Raw genomic sequence first — 26,488 nt, forward strand, 5'->3', positions numbered from 1 at the left:
TTAGATCAATTCTGAGCAGGACTGTGAAGTCAGTACTGGAGAGAGAGGGATATCTTGATTGTGATTCTCAGAACTGCTTTACACACAAGATAGGCATCAGTATACTAAGCTCAGCCAAGGAGAAGTTTAGCACGCAGTTATTGTGTAGTAGTAACAAGTATTTCTTGGCATTCTGATGCATTAAATGTGTCCACGTGTGCTTAAATAAAATTTGTTGAGAGGTATTGGTAACAAGAGTACCCACTATTAATCCTAAAGGTTAGGATTAGTAGCTATACTAATACTATAGCTACTACAAGTAGCTATAAAAAATAATGAAGATTTCCATCTTAAGAATGAATTTTAAGCAGATGGATAATCTTGCCTGGAATCTAAATTCTGTCAATTTGCCATGAAGTACATGAAGGCAGCTTATATTTAATTGTGTTTAGAAAATGAAGGCTCTGTATGGGCTTACATCATCAGACACACTGTGGCAAGACTGGGAACTAAAGAGCAAATAGAGCAACTCAAACCAAATAGTCTATTTACATTTAAGTAATATTAACATTTAGTTGAGTTATAAATTTGCAATCCATTGAAAACTTCTAAAAGATGTTGTTATTTCAGCATGCATTTAAAAAAAAAATATATATAAAATATTATTTAACAGGAAAAAATTGCTTAAAACAAATACTGCTAACACATGCCACTATTCCTGAATGCAAACTGCAAGACTAGTTAAGAAACCATAGTAAGCGTGAAAGAGAAGACTAAGGAAATGAGACAGGTTACTAACCTCAACCATTACTATTTCAGTGAAAGTGTTCAGTGCTCGTTCAACACTTGATTTTTGTTTGGTTGCCATGAGACAATAATTTTCCATGATTCGCAATTGAATGTGACCCTGAATGGTCTGAGGCTTGAGTTCCTTCAGCAGATTTTCTGCTGTTCTTACAGCCAACTGAACAGACTCCTGCTTCTCTGTTGAATTACTGTTATCAGAAAGAAAGTACTTGTAAAAGTGTATCTTTTTAACATACACCAAACTAATTATAAGTTAGTACTGAGTCCATGCTAAAGGCATGACATTTTGTACATGATGGCTCTGTTATATAGATATTCTACACTGATTCTCCTCTGTAACAACAGCGGTTCCAACATAAGCTGCTTTTAACACTGCAAGTGACCAGGATTCCAATAACACCTTCTATATTTTCTGCTTGAGACTGACTTCACACAGTCTAGGATGGTCTCTCACAATATGCATTAGATAAGCTTAAAGTTCTAGCAATTCAAATTAAGTCACATTATTAAGGGGTGGCAGAGGAAGGAGATGACAGAAGAACCCAAGTAACACTTACTTCATTCACTTACCCTATATCAGCATCTAGATTTTCAAAGACCTCACCACCCACAGTTTCATTATCTGGGTTCAAACAAATTTCAATCATGTTGTAGACTGCATTCTGTCCCCAGTCACTGTCCTTTCGAGCTTTATTAAAATGCCGGAGTGCATCATTTGGTTCACCTGTATACCTAGACAAATAATTAAAATATTTAAAGCTGGGCAAGTAAAATTCACTGCCCAAATCCCAAGAACCCCGACTACTTAAAAATAGATGACACACTTGCACACACTGATAATGCACAGTTTGAACAGCACGCATACTATTGCAAGGAAATTGTTTTGCAGACTAAAAACAGTCTGAAAAATTTTTAAATTTGAAAATAAGTAATATTATGTTACTGAAGCAGCAAGAATATCACTTTTAGCAAGCAGGAAATACAAAAGATGTATGAGAGACAGATAAAATAGCTTCATTTTAAAGAGAAGCTAGTAGAAAAGTATTTCAGAAGAGAAAAGGAGACCTTTCCTCAAATCCTCACACGTTAAGTAATTAGGAAAGTAGTGCTATCTTACTTTTCACTTACCACACATAGCACTGAATAATGGATGACAAGGAAGTTAATTTAAATATGTACTATATAATCAAATAAACATTATCTTAATTATAATTGCAAGTACCAAAGATACAGTCCTTTGCAGTAGTGAAATCCCGGTTCAAGTTTTGTTCTAGAAGAATGCTTTTCAGCCATTAAAAGAAATCTTGGGACTTCTTCTAGTTTGCCAGCTCTTCTTAACAGATCAATTAATCGTGAGAGGGTTGCATAGTTATCTAAATACATAAATAATTAAGACATTGTTATTCTAGTTATTTGCTATAGGGATAGCTGAAAAAAGCAGCAAGCCTGCCTTGTTTTTTTCACATACTAGGAGATATGATGTAATACATAAGCCATATTACATAGTAACCACAGATACAAGAATAAAGATATCAAATGATACTTACAACACTTCTATGAAAACCTTGTATAAAGATAATTGTACTTCACTTTCAAAAGCACTCAAAAACATTTGCTGTACTCTCATGACTTCTTTCACAAAGTCAACTAGAAAACTTTGCATTCATTATAGCACTATTTTAATACATTTTAGTAGCTTTCTCTCTGGACATAGTTTACAAATTGCTAAAAGAAACTTATTCCTGTCCAAGAGACTTCTCCTTTATTAATCTTGAAATAAAATGCTAGCTTTGTTCTGTGTTCATGCACTCATATCTTAAACACAAGAGAAAGTGCTTTACAGTTACCAGTGAATAACACCCTAGCTCTATTTGGCTTGAGGTAAAGAACGCACATTACACTGCAGTAAATTACTGTATCTACAAGAAATAATTTTCTCATCCTCCCTTACAATAGCTTTATAATTTTATATACAGAAATGATCTTTGGTTTTTAGTATCTGTTACATTATAAATAGCACACTTCTTTTTATTCATACAAAGTATTTTTTTGGATATTTATTCCTCTATCTCACTAGAACTATGTATCAGAAAGAAAAATATCACTGCTAAATACTCACCCGGCTTGCGTTCTAGGAGCTGCTGGAAGTGAAAGACAGCTTGTTCATAATCTTGCTTCCTGAACATGAGATCAGCCATCATCTACAATACAGATCAATTTAGAGAAAAGCAAACAAAGTATTACAAAATTGTGGTTTATAACGAACTCTAGTTCTGTGAAGTGCTATATTGTGAAGCTATAGCGAAACTATAGCTTTAAAGTCCTGCAGGACCAATTTGGGTTTTTCAATATTCTCTGGAAAATAAACACTCTCTATATACAGACACACAGGATAAGAATAAGGAGGTACAAACTCCTATCTCCATTTTTCACTTCAGGTAGAAATTACAAGAAAATAAAACACTTTGATGCAGGGACACCTTCCATTAGACCAGGTTGCTCAAAGACCCATCCAACCTGGCCTTGAACATCTCCAGGGATGGGGCATCTACCACCTCTCTGGGAAACCCGTTCCAGCCTCACAGTAAATAATTCCTTCCCAATACCTAATGTAAATTCTATCCTTTTTCAGTTTAAAATCATTCCCTCTCATCCTATCACTACAATCCCCGATAAAAAGTATCGCCATCTTTCCCATAGGCCCCCTTTAGTTACTGGAAAACCACTATAAGGTCTCCCCAGAGCCTTCTCTTCTCCAGGCTGAACAGCACCAACTCTCTCAGCCTCTCCTCATAGAAGAGGTGCTCCAGCCCTCTGATCATCTTCATGGCCCCTCTCTGGCTTACTCCAACAGGTCCATCTCCCTCTTATGTTTGGGGGCCCCAGAGTTGGACACAGTACTCCAGGTGTGGTCTTATAAGAGTAGAGCAGAGGAGAAGAACCACCTCCCTCAACCTGCTGGCCATACTTCTTTCGATGCAGCCCAGGATGCGGTTGGCCTTCCATTCTGCAAGTGCATGTTACCAGCTCACATTGAGCTTCTCATCCTCCAACACCTCCAAGTTCTTCAGTTCAGTGCTGCTCTTGATCTACTCTCCGCCCAATCTGGATTTCTCTCCCTGACCCACATGCAGGACCTTGCACTTAGCCTTGTTGAACTCGACAAGGTCCACACAGGCCCACCTCTCAAGCCTGCCCAGGTCCCTCTGGCTGGCATCCCTTCCCTCCAGGATGTCAAATGCTCCACACAGCTTGGTGTCATTGGGACACTCGTTGAGGGTGCACTCAATTCTACTCTCCATGTTGCCAGTAAAGATGTTAAACAGCACCAGTCCCAATACCAACTCATCCAGAGCGCTACTCATTACTGGTCACCACCTGGACGTACCACTGTGCTAGTGTCTTGTTTTAACCTCAGCCAGCAACTAGGATCATCCAGCCACTCACTCACCTCCCCCAGTAGTGATGGGGGAGACAATCAGAAGAGTAAAAGTGAGAAAGAATTCGTGGGTTGAGACAAAGTTTAATAGCTAGAGCAAAAGCCGTGCATGCAAGAAACGAGGAATTCATTCACTGCTTCCCACTGGCAGGCTGGCTTACTCCAACAGGTCCATCTCCCTCTTATGTTTGGGGGCCCCAGAGTTGGACACAGTACTCCAGGTGTGGTCTTATAAGAGTAGAGCAAAGGAGAAGAACCACCTCCCTCAACCTGCTGGCCATACTTCTTTCGATGCAGCCCAGGATGCGGTTGGCCTTCCATTCTGCAAGTGCATGTTACCAGCTCACATTGAGCTTCTCATCCTCCAACACCTCCAAGTTCTTCAGTTCAGTGCTGCTCTTGATCTACTCTCCGCCCAATCTGGATTTCTCTCCCTGACCCACATGCAGGACCTTGCACTTAGCCTTGTTGAACTCGACAAGGTCCACACAGGCCCACCTCTCAAGCCTGCCCAGGTCCCTCTGGCTGGCATCCCTTCCCTCCAGGATGTCAAATGCTCCACACAGCTTGGTGTCATTGGGACACTCGTTGAGGGTGCACTCAATTCTACTCTCCATGTTGCCAGTAAAGATGTTAAACAGCACCAGTCCCAATACCAACTCATCCAGAGCGCTACTCATTACTGGTCACCACCTGGACGTACCACTGTGCTAGTGTCTTGTTTTAACCTCAGCCAGCAACTAGGATCATCCAGCCACTCACTCACCTCCCCCAGTAGTGATGGGGGAGACAATCAGAAGAGTAAAAGTGAGAAAGAATTCGTGGGTTGAGACAAAGTTTAATAGCTAGAGCAAAAGCCGTGCATGCAAGAAACGAGGAATTCATTCACTGCTTCCCACTGGCAGGCCATCTCCAGGAAAACAGGGCTCCATCACACATTACTTGAGGAGACAAATGACATAAGTTCAAGTGTCCCCTCCTTTCCTTCTTCTGTCCCCAGCTCTATTTACTGAGCATGATGCCATATGGCAGGGAATATTCCTTTGGTCAACTGGCGTCAGCTGTCCTGGTTGTGTCGTCTTCCAACTTTTTTGTGCACTCCCTGCTTCTCACTGGTGGGGCAGTATGAGGAGCAGAAAAGACCTTGACTGCTTTACAACCACCAAAACCATCAGCGTTTTACCAACACTATTTTCATGCCAAATCCAAAGCAAAGCACTATACCAGCTGCTAGTAAGAAAGTCAGGTCTACCCCACCTGGAAAAATAACTTCTTCCCTGACCATTAGGCAATTGTTAATAGGACATGTTTTAAACCATACTTTAGTCAATCTTGCAGCTACTACTTTTTTCCTTTACTGGTACTTTCAAAGACACGTTTTTGCATTGAGATAGAACAAAGGCTACAATTGCTAGAAACTTCATATTGAATCATCATCCAGCATAAACAGAAAATAATTTTCTTGCAATGGATGTTTCACACATTTTTTGAAATCAGAAGCTGTAAGCTTTCTTAAAAAGTAGTATTTTATCAATCCATCAAAACAGATTGATAAATCCAAGTACAGACACATTTCAAAAAACTTCTGATACAGGATTAGTATAATAGCCCATACCATGGTTGCTGCTTCATTATCTTGGTCATTCTTCAGCAGTAAGGAACACTGATGTTGACAGGCATCAGTATCATCTTGTGCAAGATATAAACGTGCAAGTTCCAACATTGCCTGTGGATTAAAATTTTAACTATATGTAATTCAAAGATTGAGAAAGTTCTACAAGTATTCCCCTGAAATTTGCATAGCCTCAGGGAAAAATGTATTTCTCTTTAAAAAAGAGAGCATTTTCTCTGTTGTTTCCTGTGGGCTCTTGGTCACGTAATTTCATTCATTTCCATTCCCTCACCTTTAAAACAGATAAAACTCCAGAAGGATACTCTGGAGGTACATTGAAAACAGAGTTACTCAGATAGCAAGAGACAGAAATTAGCAGTACACACAATTATTTTATCTTAAGCAATGAAGGGGAGAAAGTTCAAGGCTTTATGTATAGCATAAAGCAGAAATAATTGCAAATATACTTCTGCACTGTGGATAACTGGAAAAATGAATGGAAAAACAATGCAAAATAGTCAGAGGGAGAACTGACCTTCTTATCAGTTTCACAGTGAACAAGAGCTTCTTTGTAAAATTTAATTGCTTTTTCATAGTTCCGCTGGGCTGTCGAGTGTTTTGCAATCTCAGCACAAATTTCAGCTGCTAACTGTTTCTGTGCAGGAACTGCATCCAGCTGTTCTATCTGAGCCCGTTTAAGCACTCTGGCTTGTAATTCCCGAGCCTAGTGCAGGGAAAGGAGTGAACAGTCAAAAATTTCCAAAGGAATGAACTTTATATTCTTTAAAATAATTAAATTTTTAAAAAGTAATTTCTATAAGCACACTATGTATTTTATAGATTAAAAGCCCCAAATAATAAAAAAGCAGGTAAAAAACGTCTTCGCTATAACAAACATCAATGAAAACAAGCAAAACAAAGCAAACCTCCTCAATATCTCTCCCTCAAAAACCTGTTTCAAACTGCCTTGCTTCCCTAAAATTCACATTAAAAACCTGCTGGAAAGCAACCTAGTGTTCAACACTTTCCAGAAGATGGAATCCCAATATACCCTTTCTAAAATATGACAACCGCATGCCAATCCAATAAAGTACAGTCTACACTTCATAGAACCTAATTTTGAGTTAGTCATACATACAGTATTTTGTGAAACTTAAGGAACAGGACATTAAATCAAAAACCTGGGGAGGGATCCAGTTTACCCCTTGTATACTTGAAGAAAAGGATGGTGGAACAAGCTTATTTAATACCTCATTTAAGGAATATTTAGGTCAAATATATTCATTTGAATAAAGATGACACATTTTATTGGTCTAAATTTCCCCAATATTTTTTGCCTTGCATTATTTCTAACATATCTTCCCCATTTCAAATGACTATGTTTCAATTTATAACTACTAGGAGAGTTGTAATCACAACAAATGCTGGTGTAGGACATGATTGAACAAAGCCTTATTAATACAGGCAAAAGCAATGCTTTTGCACACAAGCCCTACAGTTTTTCTTAGAACAATTTTTATCAGCATATCCATGGGTTCTCATTAAGAACTTCCTTACTTTCCAAGCTACCTTTCAACATCAAAACTACCTCAAAAATATTAAATGGAAGTGTTACATGCCTTTTCCCTTTTTTTTTTTAATTCTTCTTAAAATTAAGCTTTTGATAAGGTGTATAAAAAAACACCTCAAGGACCATCACCCACAAGCTGTATGTACTCAACTCCTTTATTAAGTGCAGAAAACTCATTAAAAAACAAGATGGCAAATAAACCTTCACTTTTTATTTTCTAAGGTCCTTGATTTAGGGAGTAATTAAGAAAAGTCTAGCAGAAGCACAGAGGAAGAGCACTTTGTTAATAGCAGATGCCCCAAAAGAGGGCAGATAAGGAAATAGCTATGCCCAATTCTGACTATGCCTGATCAGTTTTCTTTGATTTCAACTGGAAGTGTAGCCAATTAACACACAAGAGATTCCCTCTTTCTGCTCAAGCAGTTTTGTAACTATCTTCACATTGAAGTAAAATCTCCGAAGAGCTGCTTCACTCAGATAAACCATTTTGCTTAGCATGGAAGGAGAAGTAAAACTTGAAGTAGAATCTGGGGCAAACTTCTAACATCACTCTGAAAACCAAGTGAAGAAAACTTGTTTAAGAAGAGGCAATAACATGACCAAGCAGTTCGTCCTACTGAAATAATCAAATTACAGGTGGTTTTGTGTAAATGAATGTAGCAGCAAAAGAAGAAGGGGCAGGAAAAGATTCAAAGAAAGCAGGTACAAAAACGGACAGTTTTGAGGGCAATAACAGGAAAAAAAAAAAAAACAACAAAAGGAAAAAAAGGGGGAAAGAGACAAACACAAAGCTTTTGAAATGTGATATGAGATCTGAAAGAACTTAAGTAGTAAGTTCCTCCATCTACTTCTCTTTTTTTTACTAAAAATCAATGGGGAAAAAAGGTCAGCTTTGAGAAAGAAAAAAGTACATTATAATGAAAAAAGTAGTAAGAATTTAACAACATAGTAAATACCAGTATCAGTAGGATTTCAGCTCTTATGTACAATTATCTTTCTAAGCAATCTACATAGCAACTTCTGACCAGCAAGAAAAATAAATTATCAAGGCTTACTGTTTCCGCAACAGAGATACAATGGAAGAGAGTGTACTGACCCAGTCTCTTGCTTGAGCTTTGTACCGAGAAAGCATCTAAATGGATTAAATTAGGTCTAGCTTCCAACTTTGCTCTTTCAAGCCTCAGTCTGAGTGATAAGATTCAACCCCAGAATGAACAGATCATATTATTGCTATTTATACTAAACAGTGGTACAACAAAATGACAGGTAGCCATTGAATGCTGCTGTTCTGAGTGATGCTCAATGAACAGCTTAAGATATGTAACCTACCTATCCCCAAAGCCAATTTTGTTTTAACTTGCTGTGCTAAAACTATGCTCCATGCACAAATGAAGGCGTAGTATGACCTAAAATTCAGAGAACACTGCTCACAAAAAACTTAAGCCGTTCTAACCACTTATGTTCTTTACATTTTGCACCAGTCACTGGTGTTTCATGTACACTTTTTCCTCACAAAAACATTTAGGTTAGAATCTAGGATAAAAGTGGAACCAGGGATAACAGTTAGGACATACCAAGCTTTCATACTTTTTTTTTTTATTTTTCCCCTTTACCTGTTGTAATGAAACAATAGCTTCATCAGTCTTCTCCATTTTGCTGTAAATTTTTGCCAGAAGCACCTGGTAACGTCCATCTTCCATCAGAGAAGACAGTTCATTAACTACAAGAATTGCATTAAACAAACATGATTCTTATAAGAACTGATCCTGGTAAAGTCAAAGAAAGATTAGGCTCTCTACATACTCCACGCAAGAGCTTACATGAAAAGTTCAGGGCTTTATCTTATGTATTTAGGATTGTGAATTTGGTTTGATGTGTTGTTAGTGGGCAGGGTAAACATCACAACCTACAGAGTGAGACTTAAGGGAAAAGACACTGAAAGACACAAAAGGAATAAAAAAAAAAAAAGAGACTGCCCAGTCCATTTGCATTCTCAGAAATATGAGAGAAAAGCTTTTGATTTAAGTGGACAGGAAATAAAGCCACTGACATTTCTTGTCTAAATCCTCCTCAGAGTCAATGAAAAATGTCCAAATTGATTCAAATGAGTGCTACTGTACACTCAAATAATATAAGGTTGTTTGATGAAATTTCTACTCAGACCTCAAACTACCTTTCTTTTGCTAGAGTCTGGAGCAGACATGAATATAAATAGTTATTTTATCTAAATATTTCAGTATCTACTCAAAAAGAGACAAGCTACTTTTGAATAATGGTTAAAAAATATATGCATAAAATATTTGAAGAGTAGAAGTTCTCCCTGGCTTGTATTCATTTTAATGTATTGACAAAGCAGTATCTTGAGCACAGTTCCACGTAAAAATTTAAAAGCCACAAAAATCCATCTTTTTATCTTTACAGAAATTTATAAAAAAAGTATATTACACTATACTTTACTAGCAAACTGTCTTCAAAGGGCTGTAATTGTGACATGCTATTCTAAATCAGAGATTAGACCCGATAGCCAACCTCTTAAGATCATTCCCTCCCTTTCTTTCACAAACAGAGGATATTGTAGCATTTCTAAAAAAAGATATTAAACTGTTCAATATTTTTTCAAATCAGCCAGTAAGATACACTTTTTTTCCATGCAGAGAATGTGTGTTTATCAAAGACACACAAAAAGGATATTGGCTTATATACTTTTTGCTTTGTTGTAAGATGAAATAGAAGATTGTAAAGTACATGAGGCAAACTGTGTTTACTGCTAATTTGTCTTTCCAGACTGGAAGATCAAGCTGTCTTGAGCGTAATTATTAAAGTAGCCAGATCCTCCAAGGCTTAGCTAAGATAGTAATATAACGTTCGATCACAGAACTTTTTCAGCAAGAAATAAAGACGATAGAAAACCAACATTCCCCTGCACAATATGACAGACCAGTAACATAGTGACATAAGACTACAAAGACTGGCTAAGACTTGATAATACTAACTGTTTCTGTATTCAGGCAGCCACGAAAGTTAACAAATATAATTAAACCACTGCAAAAAGATTTCCTGAATTAAGGTTATAGCTCACACTAAACACCTTAAAACTTCTTAACTGCCTTTTGACAAAAACAAAGAAAAAAAAATCTTAAGAGTTTTAGCTTTGTGAATGCATATTTCTAACATGCAAAAGAGGTTCCTAAGAGACATCATAAATCAGTTCAATCTCTTTGCTCTCAAGGATACTGGATAGCATTCACCACATAAACAACCATTCCCTAACAGCACAAATGACTTATCTTCATTTGATCAATTCAGAATCAGAACATTTGTTAGTCCAGAAGAGAAAGAACTCTGCTGTTGTATTTACTGACTTCATCTATCGCAGATGAAGTTCCAAGTTCTTCTTCTAAGAAGATGTTCCAAGTTTAAAAGTCCTGCCAAAAGCACCTTTAAATATAAATGAAGTTTCTTTCAGAGTGCATTTCTCATTTATCATTTAATGGTTTCCTGTGTTTTACAGTTAAAAAAAAAATTATAGGGAACTTGTTCAGTCCTTAGAATCATGCAGAAAACACAAACAACAGTAGAAGTTATATGTTTTGCTGTAAATTGATAACATTCCTACCAGGCTCATGATCTAAAGCTTGCTGAAGTACTTTTTCTGCCTTTTCGTATTGTTTCAGTTTCATTAAAAGCTCAGCCAAATCATGGCAAAGGAAATTCTGTTGACCACTTCTCAATGCAGCCTCATAGTAACTAATTGCCTAAAAGGAAGAAACAAAAACCTGAGTATTATTTAAAGACAACAACCTCACTACTTAATTATTTAATTACATGCCTTAAGTTTCTCTACTTTCTTCACTGCTCTTGTAAACAAGTAATTTCTAATAAATACTGTATTAAAAAAGATGTTATTTAGTTGCAAGTTCAGGCTTCCAAAAATGTAATGCCAAATTAGAGATAAATAACTGGAGCCCACATTTTGATAAACATGCATTTACATAGGCTAACCACATTATAACATTCTGTCTTTGACACAATGACTGTCAGTTAAACTACATTTTGAAATGTAATGAAAATTTTAAAAATAATATGTATTTTTAAACATAAAAACTGCTAGCCCTATCAATGAAAAAAGTCAGATATTTACTCAAGAAAAAAAGCAATGTTTTAGGATCAATAAACTATTACTCCATACGTGTTTAAAAAAACCACTTCAAAATAACAACTTAAAGTCTTGAAATAGGAAGAAATAAAAAATTGAAGTCTATAAAACCTTCAATCAGTATTAAGCCTGACGAAAAGTGATGATGGGAGCTAGTAGTCCTATCCTGAATCCAAGGCAGAAAACAGATTTCATAGAATCATAGAATGGTTTGGGTTGGAAGGGACCTTAAAGATCATCCAGCCCCCCTGCCATGGGCAGGGACACATTCCACTAGAGCAGGTTGCTCAAAGCCCCGTCCTGCCTGTTCTTGAACACTTTCAGGGATGGGACATCCACAGCTTCTCTGGGCAACCCGTTCCAGTGCCTCACCACCCCCACAGTAAAGAATTTCTTCCTAATATCCAATCAAAATTGTATCCTTTTTCAGTTTAAAACTGTTACCCGTCGTCCTATCACTCCACTCTCTGGTAAGAGTCCCTCCCCATCTCTCTGTAGGGCCCCTTTAGGTACTGGAAGGCTGCTATAAGATCTCCCTGGAGCCTTTTCCAGGCTTAAAAATCCCAGATGTCTCAGCCTGTCTTCATAGGAGAGATGCTCCAGCCCCTGATCATCTTTGTGCCCCTCCTCCTAACTTCTTCCAGGTCCAAGAGAGACAGAGACCATTATTTGAAATAACTTCCGTACGTACAGAGGAAGATTGTGCTAAGCACTTATGGAAGAGGTGCTGCTGAAGCAAAGCACTGAGCTATTTTTCTTACTTGGTCTCCCACACACTCTCTGTACCCATTTACTGTTTGTTATTTCAACAAGTGACTAGGAAAAAGAGCAGATACTGAAAATTAGGAAGTTGGCACTGATTCCTCTGCAATTTAAACTTGTCTATCAATCCACGTTAAAGCCACTTGTACAGAATGTACATGCCAGCTTGGGAAGACGTTGGCTTCCTCCAAAAAAGAAATGAGAAACCCTCAGCTTCTTTTGCAGCATATATGCAGGAGAATACTGCAAGCAAAAAACAATTTAAGTCTTTTTGGTAACATGGATGCTATTTAAGAACACTGTATTAAAAGGCTCAGTGAGATGTAAACAAAACATAAAAGATTCTTGTAATGGTTACAATCACACCATTTGACCCACGTTTCAACCCTGCTTGCTTCCTTCCCAGGATGTCCTAAAATACTTTCTACCCTTCCCTGTCCTGTGCAAGGGCCACCAAGCTGAATGACCAGATATTTTGAAGGGGATCTGCAAACTGTTTTGCACTTTAAAAGTGAAATGCTGCTTCTGCTGAACCTGAAAACAAAATCAGGCAAAGTCCATGTGTACACAATAATTAACACAATACTCAAATAGCCTAACACATTATTTATAGAATACCTTTGAATAATTATGTGTTTTGATTAGGGCTTTTCCAATTTTACTTGCTAAAGCTGGATCTTTCGGATTTTTCTTCAAGGCCTGCTCGTAGACTTCTATGGCTTCATCAGGCTTCAACAGTAAAAGATAAAAACACAGAAGTCAAGGATTAAGATAAAAAAGCATATGAAGAAAACAAAATCTGGTACAACCTCCAGGAATGACTGACAAGTATTAGTGGTTCGTAAGTTACAATACTTCCGAGAAAAGAACGGTCACTATGAAACTGCAGGAAATGTAAAGCCCATGGAAACTTACATTTCCACACTGAAACAGAATGTGCCAAGTTTCAGAACTCTTCTAAACATCTCTAGCTTTTTTTCTGGATTTAATTTCGCTCTCAGTTTAGATTTTTTGTTAGTCTTATGGGTTTGTGTTCTTCTACATAAAATTATCTCCTTGACTTTCATGGTCAGCTATCAGAAGAAATGCATTTCCACAGCTTTTTATTTGAACTTAAAACAGTTACATTTGTAGCCAGTAATTATGTTTTATTACATTCTAAAGCAGTTTCTGTTTGCCAACTACCAATCAATAGGAGTCAGCTTGCTACATTGTCTGAACTTGCCAAAGTCAACAAATGACTCAATCGTTCTTATTCATCTCTAGCAAGCACTTACCTCTTGAATATTCATGTATGCATCACCAAGAAGAAGGAAAGTATGAGCACTTGGCAGTTTTTCTACTAGGTCTCTGGAAAGAGAAGACAGAACCTTGCTCAATATTTAACATGTCAATACTGGTATCTAAACAACAATAAATAGGGCACAACAATTTTATCCTCGGCAGATTTTAGTTTGTCTTTACTTCTGAAAATAAAACAAAAACCCCCAAGATACCTTTCCAAAATAGGACTTCCAATTACTGTTTCAAACCTTACAACACTTATTCAAATAAATTCATTAGGTCACTAAATATTTCTGACTCATAGCAGAACAGGGAAAAAGTGAGCTCACCATGCTACCATTAAACATCTAGGAAAATATACAAGCACACACCACAAACTTTTACCTATAGCAGCCAGCATATAACTTCTTATCTTTCCTGTACTGCAGATAAACATCTGCCATTTTTTCTTTAGCTTGCACAAAGTAAGGCTGTTCAGGTGTAATATTTCGGAGCATAGTCAAGGCTTGTTCAACATCTCCTTGAGCAATTGCCAGATCTGCATTTGCAATCACAACTCTTAGTTCCTCAGGAGTTCCAGAAAATTCATTAATGGCGTCTTGCAGTATTATAGCAGCCTCATGCTGCAAATAATAAAACCGATAGAATTAAATGTATTTCCTCTTGTGAAGCAGCCAAAAATAAAGACATCATCAGCAAATGAATGTCTGGGGGCATTACACAAACCAACCAAAACACCCTACAAAACCCCCCAAACCATAGTATCCATTTGTTTTGCTAAAAGATTTGAAGTGGTTTTTCCTCTTGATTTTGTAAGTAAGTTTTATGTAATATGAACTACAAGAAAAAGTTTTAGTAGAGAAAAAAACATTTGCATTGCATATATACATGGAGGTGCTCAAAATTCAACTGGACGACAATGCCTTTAGCACTTTGCTCTAACAAGTCCTGCTTTGAGGAGAGTGACCCCCAGAGGTAACTTCCAATTACAGGATTGTATGGCTTCTCTGATATTCTTACACATATGTTGTGTCCTACTGTTTGAGATACAGCTGATACTGAGGATGATGATACACAAAGATAAGGACATAATAAAAAAATATTTCTAATAGCATTAGACAGCAAAACAGGAATCTACATACTGGAAAACGAACATCAACAGTATCTCCTCCTCAAAATTAAAAGGAGTTTTACAGACTCAAAATTGAGCACCTGCAATTAGGGGTTTTTTTTTCTCTGCAGTTTAAGGTACAAGCTGTCAAGTCAGCGATTATCACCTTGAATATTTTACCAAGCAAGTCCTCTTGGTAAAGGAGGTGGGGGGTTTTGTTCTAAATTAACAAGGATAGATACATCTGTTAATGGGAAGAGAAAATTGTTTTCAGGTATGTATCATATCTTAACAAGTTTGCCATCTCACCGGTTCTCCATTCAAACGATGAGCTTCTACTAGCTCTAGGAAGACAGACACACGATCGCTTGCATCAATTTCAATCTTCTTTCCTTTAGTTTTTGAGGAAGCTGTAGGTTTTCTCATTCCGGGCAAATTCTTTGCCATCTGTAAGGTCTTAATAGCTTCTGATAATTCTCCCATCTTTTTCTGAGTTTGGGCCTTAATTAAGTGATAAACAGGATGTTCCCTCACCTAAAGAAACATAATAAGGAGTTTCCAAATCTGACATTACGCATAGTATTCAAATTCCCTGAAAAAAACTTTTTTTAAAAAAGCAGCCAAACATTGACCTCTGTCTGGAATTAAAAATTGTTTATACACGGTTTTCAATATTTATGTAAGGATCTGAGAAAAAGCTATCATTACTTTCTTTTGTATTTCAAAATTTCAAGATGTTGTAATTCAGATACCATGTTAATATAAACATTTAGATATTAAACTTGTAAACCCACCTCAAAATTATAGCTCAGACAGAGTTCCAAGGATTGAGAACATAGTTTAGTATTATTTTGAGCCAAATACACCTGGGCCATCAGTAAGTGTGCATCTGCATATGAAGGATTCCTTTCAAGACAGTAATGCAGATTACTTTGGGCTGCTTCAATATCCCCTGGGAAGTTAAAAAAGGAAAGTGAAGGAGCAGTTGATATGAAATACCGAGGTTAAGTACAGAGCATTTATTAATTATCCACAAATTTTGTAATTGGGGAGGGTGTGTTTTTTGTTGTGTTTTTGTTTTTTAAAAATAATATGAGCATTTAGTGAATAAACTCACATACAAAGTATTATATGGCTATGGAATGAAATCAAAAACAGGTTAAAGTTAAGATATTTCCCCAGTGCTTCATCTGTAAATCATTCAGTGATATTTTTTTTTTTGAAGCAATAGATAAAAAAATACCATATTTATGTGTCTGTACAATTAAAATACGCTCAAACAAATCACAAAAAAGGCAGTGCAAATGTTCTTCACTTAGCTGTAATTAATGTTGTGCAGTGAAAGAAAAATGTTCATTATGATTTAAAAGTATGAAATTAATTTTTTATATTAAAGAAAGTAAAGAAGTGGATAGCTAGCATTCATGTAACATTTACCTGACAAGTATTTTACTTTTGCACTTAAAAAGATAGCTTGTTGAAGACCAGGCACAGTTTTTACCACAGTTTCAAGAACAGAAGCACAGTGCTTGAGAAGTGGGGAAGGAGACTGCCCAGGACTTGCAGGCTAGGAGTAAAAGATAAAAACAAAACCAAAAAGCACCACTGCAGTTCACAGGTTTTAGAGTTTCATTTCATTTTAAGTCTGAACTTGACTTTAAACTCAAATGAGCAATAGCAAAGCATTGTTATTTTCTTCAGCCCAAAAATCTAAAAGCTGTCATCGTGAAGAAATGTATAAATATGTTTTAAATTTAAGTGGGCAACTTCTTCATATCAGCAGGAACACAAGACACCCTCATGGACTTCAAGGATGAGAAAACACCTCAAATCTGACATAAGCTGAAGAGTCAGACCATAAATATTTGGCAGCAGAAAGGGTTCTGGTCCCGTCCCTTCTGCCCTTGTTCCACACCACAGAACATATCCCTACCACCAGCAATAAATTATTTCTCAACAAAGCTGAGAAATAGCTACTTCCATGTAAACTGCTAGTACAGTGTAGCACATTTTAGTTCCTTATTATCAGAAGTGTTGTTCATTTCCCTCTGTTACTTTAGATAGTTGCTAACTGTTACATATAAGAAAGGAAAAGACCATCTAAAGATCCTTCTGTTCACAGCTAACATTACCAGAGGACTCCATGTCCTGGGGAAGCTGCAATCCTCCACTATCAAACTGGAAACCTCCACTGCCTGCTGAAACTCCTCACTTTCTAATACCACAAACTCCTCTTTGCAAAAAAGAGATAATGAAACTTCAGGAAAAGCCTATATTTTCTTTTACAAATCATTCTATGGACATGAAAAACAGTTTTCATTCCAAATTAAAAACCATTATCACCATTAAGTACTCCTGGAATATACCCCAAGGATATCTTCAGACAAGACACTGCCTCACAGAGTGACACTTCTTATTTTTCTCCATCCATGACATGAAATTGTCATCACTACCGATGTTTTAGACTTTCAACCATTACCATTTTGTTATAGATGGTAGGATGGATCATAACAATGGAAAACTACTTGTTTGCCTGTTAGATTTTAAAACTGTACATAAACAAATATTTATGGGAAGGTTCTATAATTAGACTAGAAATCTGCTAATAACAGAGTCGTCTCCCAGCTATTTCAGATGAATAATCTATTTAAGGAAGATGCTTTTTAAAGAAACTTTAAATGTGTTTCTTCTGCTTTAGAGATGTCAGATCCCCATTCAATTTATTAAGTTCTACATGCCTTTGTTGCTAAAACTAGCACAAACAAATCCAGCCACAGAAAATCAGCCATCCAAGTGAGATTTTTCTTTGGGATTAGTAATCATATAAAAAAGTGGTATTCCACTGATTTTTACCAACACACCAAAGAAACACACTGTTACTTAAATTCACATTTTAAGAGGGAAAATTTTCTAACTTTTGCTTCGTGATTAACTGATCTCAACATTAAATCCAAGAATAATTTCAGACAGACGTGATCTACAGCTGCTTACCTGTGCTGGGCAAAAATTAAGATATTCCCTAATGATTTCTAGCAAGAAGTCAGGGTTTAGTTTCTCAAAATATTCCACACCAAGAGGAAAACCATGCAAAGATGAAAAGTGAGTATCCAGAACATCATTCAATAAGGAAAGAACTTCTTCTTGTCTCTTATGTTTTTTCATAGCTAGGACTGCACGCAAGAAAGATAATTCCTGCAGAAAAAAAAAAAAAAAGAAGAAATAAAGCATTCTCCATACTCCAGATACATTCACTTGTTAGTGACACAATGCTAAATAATTAATACCGTTAGCCATTTCTTCTTTATATTTAGGGATACTGTAAGGTATTTAGTATGTTCACTGTACGTGACGTTGATGATTATTACATCAATGCTTTCCTTTAATTTGTGCAAGAAGCTCTACATTTTCCTGAGCGCAAAATCCTGAAAGTAATTAATATCCCTCCCTTCCTGACATTTCAAACTTATATTCAGAGATGAAGCACTGCAGGAAGGCAATGATGTTTTTGCTCTGCAAGCAAACAGCCTTACATTGCAAAGTCAGGCAACACATTAACTTAGGTTAATAGGAAGAAAAACTGAAATTTCAATTTAATGGTACTCCATTACGAATCTTCTGCTCAAGTGACTGAAATATAGAACATGAAGTAGCCAGTAGATCACAATTCAGATTGTGATCAAAGGATTAATGAAGGAAGATATCCCCTACCCCAGATTTCCCAATGGAGTGTTGAATTTCATTAAGGAACTCCAATTGCTGCTCTGCATCTTCTAATTGTCCTTGTATAAGCTGACAACGGATAATACCTGTAACATATTTAAGCATTTTATTGCAGATTTGTCTTCCTAGTCAAGCACATGCTTTGTTTTCTAAATTAATCTTTTCTCTCCTCAACCTCTTCATAAAGTGTGGATACAAGAAGAACAAATAGATCGAGACTTACGGTAATACAGATTTTACATACTTAAAAATACTTAGGATAGTTGATGCACGGTTGATACATTAATACACACAATGCCATAAAGCAGTTTCATGGAAAGATCTCGTCCCTTATATTTCAAAGTTTAAAACAGTGAATTCAACTGGTTCTAGACTAAGTAGAAAAAACAGTCTGGCTTCTAAATTCAGAACAAGTACAAGCAAAATTAAATTAAAAAAAACCAACAAAACACACAAACACAAAAACCCCCAAAACACGCACACAAACCATTCCTACCCCTTAAACTCTTCACACTGTTTGAAGTTTCAGATTAGAAGGCAATAGCACAGTCAAGGAGAAAAAAATGCAGGGGAAGATCTGTGATTCAAGTATACCATATTTAGTCTCTATTTTCTTGACAGCTATTGGACTTTACCAAAAGCAATGTTTATTTTTTCTCAAAGAATGTAACATGTACATCAAAAGTATAGATATTTTGACTTGATTATTTTTTTCAATCTAATTTAGACACACATATAGGCACGGACAACTTGTTCAACTGTCCTTGAATTTTTTATTTCTCTAGCACCTAGGAGTTACCAGGCACTACAGAAATAAAATAATAATTAAAAAAATAAAATACAGTCACATCTTGCCATTACTCTGAGAGTTCTAATTCAAAGGAGAACAGTTTCTCTTTTCAAAAGGAAACCCAAAAGGTATATCTAGTGAGGAGAAACTGTTGCTACAGGGAAGACAGCATAACATTAACTGCCCAATAATCCTGTTCTAATAGTTCTAGATTCTCCTAGTAGCAGTAGTAGGAAGACAATCAAAAAAGCATCATCTCTGTCTTAAGACAAAGGAAAAACCCAAAGAAAGTATAAGACCTTACCAGTTAGTGCAGAAACACTTGTTTCATCAAGTGTCATAGCAGTCTTGTACCATTTTAAAGCTTCTTTCACTTTCCCTTGTAAAATCATTTGGTAGCCAAGTTCTGTAGCAAATTCTGCATTGTCAGATGCCAAGTCAGATGCTCTTTCAACTAAGGTTTGCGTATGTTGAAGGATGAGTTGGTTTCGACCACACTAATGGTAAGAATAATCTTTAAATCTTAAGTTTTTCTTATTTTTCAAATTCACTTAGGAAAAACACACTGAGTATTTCTGTAGGGTCTAGACAATAACACCTCTAACTAATATAATCTGTAGTAACTCTATAAAAATTGCGACATTAACATGTGCTGGATTCAAACATAAATATACAACACCATACAATAAGGAAGAGTTGATAGTTGCTTAAAATGCTTCCTTAAAACTAATCTGATAAATACAAAGATTAAAAGAAACCTCCAGTTTCATGTCTATGTGATTAACCTTGTCACTTTGCTACATTAACAATATGGTTCGTGGACATTTGAGTATCTTTTCATTGGAAATCTGTTTCTCATTTAAAAGCAAGCAGTGAAAACATTTTTGGTATGCTTACATATTGTAATTCATACTGAACGTAAAACTTTAAATAAATGTAGTTACCAAAGGATACACAAGGTAATTTCAATTGTCAGCAATCTTCTACTTTTTAGTAGACATCTAACATCTGTCCACCAGAAAGTAAAATAAACCCCAGGACATACAGATAGTTGTACGCTGCTTAAGAAAAAAACAAACCACAAACCCCAAACAAAAACCATACTCACTGTTCTACTGAAAGCTAAAGCCATTTTATAGAAGAGCTGCGCATTACGTGGTTCTAATTTGTCCAATGCCTTAATTAGGTCTCCCAGTCTTGCTGATGCCTTGGAGACACAGGAATAATATAATAAGTAATAGAAAGAATTAACAGACTAGGACAATTAACAATTTTCACGAGGAACTAGTCAATTTTACTATGCAATAATATCTTGAAATTAAAACTCAGAAGTTATCAGGGCTAGGAGTTAGATTTATTTTGGAATTCCTAGAAAAATACTCTGGAATAGTAAATTGACAATGAAGTTGATCATGTGTCTAAAAAAAAAAGAGTGGAAGACTTGAGTCGAATCTGATCGAAAAGAAGCGTCCCATAAAGCAAGATAGTCTGAGGAATCCCTGATCTGTGGATCTTGCTCCAGTTTCACTGCGATACAGACATATATGCTCAAAACCAAAACACTTCGATGCTCAGACATTTAACATCACAGTTTCTCAAATACCCTAATGTACTTTAGATATTTCTGGAGTTACAAGAATAAGATACACGGTGGGTTTTTAAATATGATTTTACATGTAGACACTGAATAATAGATAAATTTCATCAGTTCTTAATTTTTTTTCCTAGACAGAAGTCTTAGTCCCATGTGACTTTTTACCCCAGAGTCTAGCAAGTTTCATTCCTGGACAGCTTTACTGAATTGGAGTCTGCAATTATCACTGTTTCTCCATATTTCCTACAATTGTGCATAAGACTTCAATTTGATTATAAATACACTAATGACTAAACAGTTCTTTGCAATTAATAATAATGTTTGCAATTAATAATAATAATAACCTAAACTACATTTTCCTCTAGAACTTAAAAAAAACCATACAAAACACTTAAAACACTTTACTTTTTTTGCTAAGTCTCCACTTAAATTATACCAGCATCTTTACATAACGAGAAGATATAAACAAATATTTAATGATTTTTTGTGACAATCTAGATAATGTATTTTAAAATTTCCTGAAAAATGGCACAAGCACCATATAGATATAAAATACATGCATATATCCCTGTGCAGAAAAGGATCTTGGGAGTAGAAGGAAAAGAGAATTCTTAGAGCTAAAAAAACCCAGTAAATTGTCAAAAAAAATAAAAAGGAACAAAGCACAGGTTCTAAAATATAATGTTCGCAGACTGTCGTTACGTGACTATGACCCCCTTCAAAAATTTATCACTACAAGACCTCAATATTTCCCTTACTTCAATTAATAAAATACTTAAAATTAATGGAAGGCTTACACTATCTTCAAAATTTATGAAAAGAGCATTTAAACTATAAAAGATTACTTTGATGATTTGGATCAACATGATTCAGTTAACTGTCCAGAGGCAGTTAAGGAGACTTCTGGGCTTGATTCCTGTTCTCTGGGTAAAGTAAAAATTATGTTTCCCTTAGCATCCAGAAAACACCCCAACAATAAACTAAAACAGCCATTTGAGTTAGAATAGACAAATATATCATAGATAAGTGCTGTAGCACAGGAAGAGACAAAGTTTACGAGGATAAGACAAAGAAGATGGTGCATGTGGGATCTAGTCCCTACAAAGGCTATGTTTTGTTCAACAGTCTGCTACTTAGAAGGCTCACCTCAGAGATGTTTCCTTCCCTGCACAGATAATGCAGGGCCTCCATTCTTATGGCTTCTAAATTGAGGGCATCTTTCTGCAATAGTCTAAAACCAAACAAAAGGTAAACGTAAAGAAACCAAAACAAAACCTTTGCTCAATCATCTGGTTTATTCTAAAAGGTGAATAAAATAACTTGTACTGCACAGTCACTTTAAGTCATAGCTCTCAACTGAAAGCACAGCTTTGTTTCTTTATGCATATGTCAAAAAAGGTCCTCCTCCATCCAAAATGAATTCAGGTATTGATGCAGTGCCCTCACAGAATTGGAAGGCCGGGTTCAAATACAAACTAATTTGTGTTATTAATTTAAAAAAAACCCCACCCTGATTTAACACTCGAATTCATTAAAAAGTAATGGAAACCTATCTACTTTTGTTTTGACGTGTCTTGCAGTGTAAACATGGCAAGAACATAATTAGTGATGTGCTGCTTCATACTCAACCTGTGTGCCGTTTCAACTGCCTGCTCCCAGTCCTGCAAGGCCAGTTGTAGCTTCATTTTCTTTATGAAAGCGGGAAGGAAGTTTGGAAAGTTTGCAATTATCTGGTTCACGGTTTCCAGAGCTCCTGAATAATTCTGTCGGACCTCAAAATACTGTGCCTAATGGAAGGAAGAGAAGTCACATCAAAAGCCTGTACACTCATACAGGTGAGAAGATCCACAAGTTCTTTCGTATAGAAACCAGGCAAAAAAAGCTAGTAAGAGAAAAATCTTTAAGCAATAATTTTACTTCAGCAATAGCCACAACCAGAGATACTGCATCAAATAGCAAAAGATGACATGTAAAACCTGGTGTGTAGTAAGCACTCTATCACAAAGGTAACTGCAGTTTGGTGATTACAAGTTATTGTTCAGTCACAAGCAAGCAAAAGACAGAGAAATGTAACCAAGGAGTAAAAATGTCTTACTAGGTTTCAAATAACTTTGTATAAATAATCTCACAATTTTAGGATATTGATCATAACCCACAGATTTAAAAATTTTTTCAAGCCCTGAGATATGTACCACTTAAAAACCCACACTCAGCAGGTCACTGCAGTTGTTGCCAGAATTAACTTTTTTTTTTTTAATTGTAAAGCAACTTACAGAGCACTTTAAATACATAAGTACTGCAGAAGTATCAAGTATCATAGTTGTAAATGAATTTGAGTAGAAATCAATTTAGGACTTAAATCCTCTATATTGCTCTGATTTTATTTACCATAATCCAGGTGCCTATGTGGATGTCATTTTATTTCATATTTTTGAACTAGAAATGGTGCAAACATAGCAGTTTCTGAGATTTAATTTCTTAAGCCATAGCAAGATAATTGTCTGTCTAAAATCTAACTGCAGTAACCAAATTTAAGATATACTGGTAATTGAACACAACAGTCTGTGCAACTCTCAACTACTGTGCACACTCTCCTGAACTTTAGTCTTACTTTCATTGAACAATTCTTTTCTGCATTTAGCTTTGACATATTAAAAAACATTTTATAAATAAGTAGCAATGTCTGTGATATAAACAAGTAGTATACTCCGAAACAAAAAATGTGTAAAGAAAACAATTCATGCCACTCCCTTAATGAAATGTAATCAAAGCAAACACTTGAAACAGACTGGCAATGATTTAAAGAGTGTTAACAATGTTGACAGACAATCACACTACAGTGTTTAACTATTTTTTCTTTTTGCTGCGGCACACAGCAATTCTGTGATGTGGACAGGCATCTCACACAAAAAGGAAGAAATCACACATAGTTTTACATTTTCAGGTGATCTGAAAATTCATTTCTTACATGTAAATACAGGAATCAGAACAGTTTTCCTTGTGTATATAGTAAAATCATAACCTCAATATACATTTAAATTAATTTCATTTAATCTATACTTTTATTTTTTTATGCTGGTGTCCAACGGACTCTAAAGTGTTATCTGGTAATTTTCTTTCAAGTGTGTCAAAATAAAAACAAACCCCACAAAATTTTAACATACCGAAAATAAATACGGATATGCACTAAGAAATAATTACCAGCTCCAGTCCATCAAAAAAAAAAAAGGTGGAAATTCTATTTAGTGAAACGCTATCCCACTGCAGCAATATTTTATACTAGAGAAATGTAATAATAGAAAAACACCCCAGAAATTCATAATTAGTATAGGGTAACAGACACGGTGTAACATTACTGCAACCCAGGTATGCCCGTTTGTCTTAAGCGACGAAGTGAAAAGTCTTACAAACCTCCACTATCTGTTAAAATTAACTACAAACTATTTTAAATGGGCTGTCTACCACAGGGAACAGAACTGTCAGTATATTCTTATTGTGCTAGTAATAAATTTCTGTGAGAACTTTTCTATATTCCTTTAAAAAAACCAAACCATAAATCAATTAAAACTTAAATTTCTGCTAAAACCAAGCCTTCTCCTCTGAACAAAACCGGCATGACTGTGCTATATTTCTACTTTCTGGATAAGCTCACTTGTCATAGACAACTCTTCTCAGCATCTCTCTCTAATCACTCTACAAGACTAACATGACATTTAGGAAGCATTAAAATCATGAAGCAAACTTACTTTACCAAGCAGAGCAAACACATCATTGCCTTCCTGCAGTGCTTCATCAAAGTATTTCACAGCTTTTTTAATGTGAGTTTCTTTCCCACAGGTGAGATCAAGCCATGCTTTCAAAATCAACCCCTGTAAACAAAATATAAATTGGAATTCTTTGCTAACTAGGTAGTTAAAATAGTTCACTAGACACAGTAATAAGTAGAAATAACCTAAAAATAAAGTAGGACTTCAATTATTTAACTATTAAAAATATGTATTTGAAATAATAACCAGTCTACAGCACAACCTAAAATATTAGTAATTCATTCCAGCATGAAATTAATCAAATGGCACTGAAGTAATATAACAGACAGAACATAACTTCGCAGAACTGATGGCATAGGATTGCAAACATTTCCACAGTATATTTTCTTAAGATTTTGTTTATATAAGACACTGAGAAACATACAGGGTGCTGTTTGTTTTTTTTTTTTTCTACTGTCTGATTAAAAAGAAAACCCTATGTGTGAAGGGCAAAGATCTGACATTTCCCAAATCCTCAACAGTAATATAAAAAAATACATTACTTAGAACTTGCATTTAAAAGTCAAAGGTAAGTAAGAGAGGTATATTTTGTAATTGCTAACCATCAGGGACATGATTTCTTATGCAAAAAGAAACTGGCTGAAATTCATATACTTAGGCATTCTAAAAAAAACTGAAAGTATTTTACAACTCTATTAGGAGTACATAAAGTATCTTATCAAAACAAACTGCCTATACTAAGAAAATCATATTTCACTAAGTTTAAGCACCCCTAAACACCTCCCAAATGTCTAAAGCACATGTAACTTCGTATTGTTGAATTAGGAAACGGGATAAATATAAGTGAACCCAGAAAAAGGAAAACTATTTGTTTTCTATATATTTAAATGCTAATGTACATTTTTATATATGGGCATATCCCTCTGTAAAAAAAAAAATAAATAATTATTTCCAATCCATTAAATACTTCAGCTGGAAATGTTTCCTACTAAGCAACATTCCCAAATAGTGTCTCTTAAAAACAAAAACAAGCAACAAAAACCAACTACTATGGTTTCAATAAGCAAGGTAATAAATATTGCTAGTTTACCAAAAAGGCATATCCTTAGTCTTTCAGAAAATAATATATTAATGCTTTATTATATCCTTAATTATTGCTTAATTAGGAAAAATTAGCCAGTAAAATAACTACCAATTTTAATTTATAATCAGTCATAGTTCAAAAGCTAAGACATTAATTTCTGTAATTTAAGTAATGTTTATTTAGAATAGTTGCAGATTGCTAACCCATGTAATATCATATAAACCATAAAACTGTAGATTACAAATTGAGCAACGTACTGAACCACACAGAGGAACAATCCAGAAACATTTATGTTTAATACTAATGTCATAATAGAACAATTATGCATTCAAGTAACAGCTCTGCCTTGAAGATGTCTGACAACAACAACAAAAAAATGTTACTTTTGTTTTAATTCTTGCATTAAAGCTGATATCTCCTTTAAAAAAATAACACAGTAAGTTTTCACAAACCTCTTTAAAGATTAAAGATGCTAGTCAATTTTGATGTCAGTATATAAGCGCGGAAGATATTATTACATACAACACCTAAACAGATTTTAAAATAAATTACATTCAGTAAAACCCCATGCAAATTTTGCCTTTAACAACTGCTGAAAATTTAAATGCCCAATACTCTGGGTATTTTTGAATCTTCAGATTCAAAACAGGTGTCTCCCTCTAGTGAGGCTACCACATTTAGTTTTTGCTAGGAATTATAATGCTCAGTATCAAAGCAGCAAAATTGGCATAACTACGTATTATTTTCATCTGTCAATGCAGACCTCTCATTTCTCAAGTGACAATGAATACTTAGTGGGCAAAAAAATTAATT

The 26,488-nt window shown here is 35.5% G+C and overlaps 1 protein-coding gene across 2 annotated transcripts in view; it reads right to left on the reverse strand.

Annotated features, from left to right (window-relative positions):
- TTC21B (tetratricopeptide repeat domain 21B) overlaps window positions 1-26,488 on the reverse strand; it is a 38,022-nt gene that overhangs the window by 8,128 nt on the left and 3,406 nt on the right. For both annotated transcript variants that reach the window (XM_014954260.1, XM_014954261.1), the window contains 21 exons: window positions 24,571-24,693; window positions 22,454-22,611; window positions 21,971-22,055; window positions 20,339-20,437; window positions 19,535-19,727; window positions 18,429-18,526; window positions 17,712-17,912; window positions 16,158-16,287; window positions 15,515-15,672; window positions 15,030-15,254; window positions 13,994-14,232; window positions 13,603-13,675; window positions 12,944-13,054; window positions 11,024-11,162; window positions 9,021-9,127; window positions 6,373-6,561; window positions 5,841-5,951; window positions 2,906-2,987; window positions 2,009-2,159; window positions 1,357-1,518; window positions 779-974 (listed from right to left, as the gene is read on the reverse strand). In XM_014954260.1, coding sequence (XP_014809746.1) covers window positions 779-974; window positions 1,357-1,518; window positions 2,009-2,159; window positions 2,906-2,987; window positions 5,841-5,951; window positions 6,373-6,561; window positions 9,021-9,127; window positions 11,024-11,162; window positions 12,944-13,054; window positions 13,603-13,675; window positions 13,994-14,232; window positions 15,030-15,254; window positions 15,515-15,672; window positions 16,158-16,287; window positions 17,712-17,912; window positions 18,429-18,526; window positions 19,535-19,727; window positions 20,339-20,437; window positions 21,971-22,055; window positions 22,454-22,611; window positions 24,571-24,693 — 3,030 coding nt within the window. The remainder of the gene's footprint in view (window positions 1-778; window positions 975-1,356; window positions 1,519-2,008; window positions 2,160-2,905; window positions 2,988-5,840; window positions 5,952-6,372; window positions 6,562-9,020; window positions 9,128-11,023; window positions 11,163-12,943; window positions 13,055-13,602; window positions 13,676-13,993; window positions 14,233-15,029; window positions 15,255-15,514; window positions 15,673-16,157; window positions 16,288-17,711; window positions 17,913-18,428; window positions 18,527-19,534; window positions 19,728-20,338; window positions 20,438-21,970; window positions 22,056-22,453; window positions 22,612-24,570; window positions 24,694-26,488) is intronic.

This window comes from Calidris pugnax, unplaced genomic scaffold (assembly GCF_001431845.1).
Source record: "Calidris pugnax isolate Ruff unplaced genomic scaffold, ASM143184v1 scaffold103, whole genome shotgun sequence".
Classification (NCBI taxonomy): Eukaryota; Metazoa; Chordata; class Aves; order Charadriiformes; family Scolopacidae; genus Calidris; species Calidris pugnax.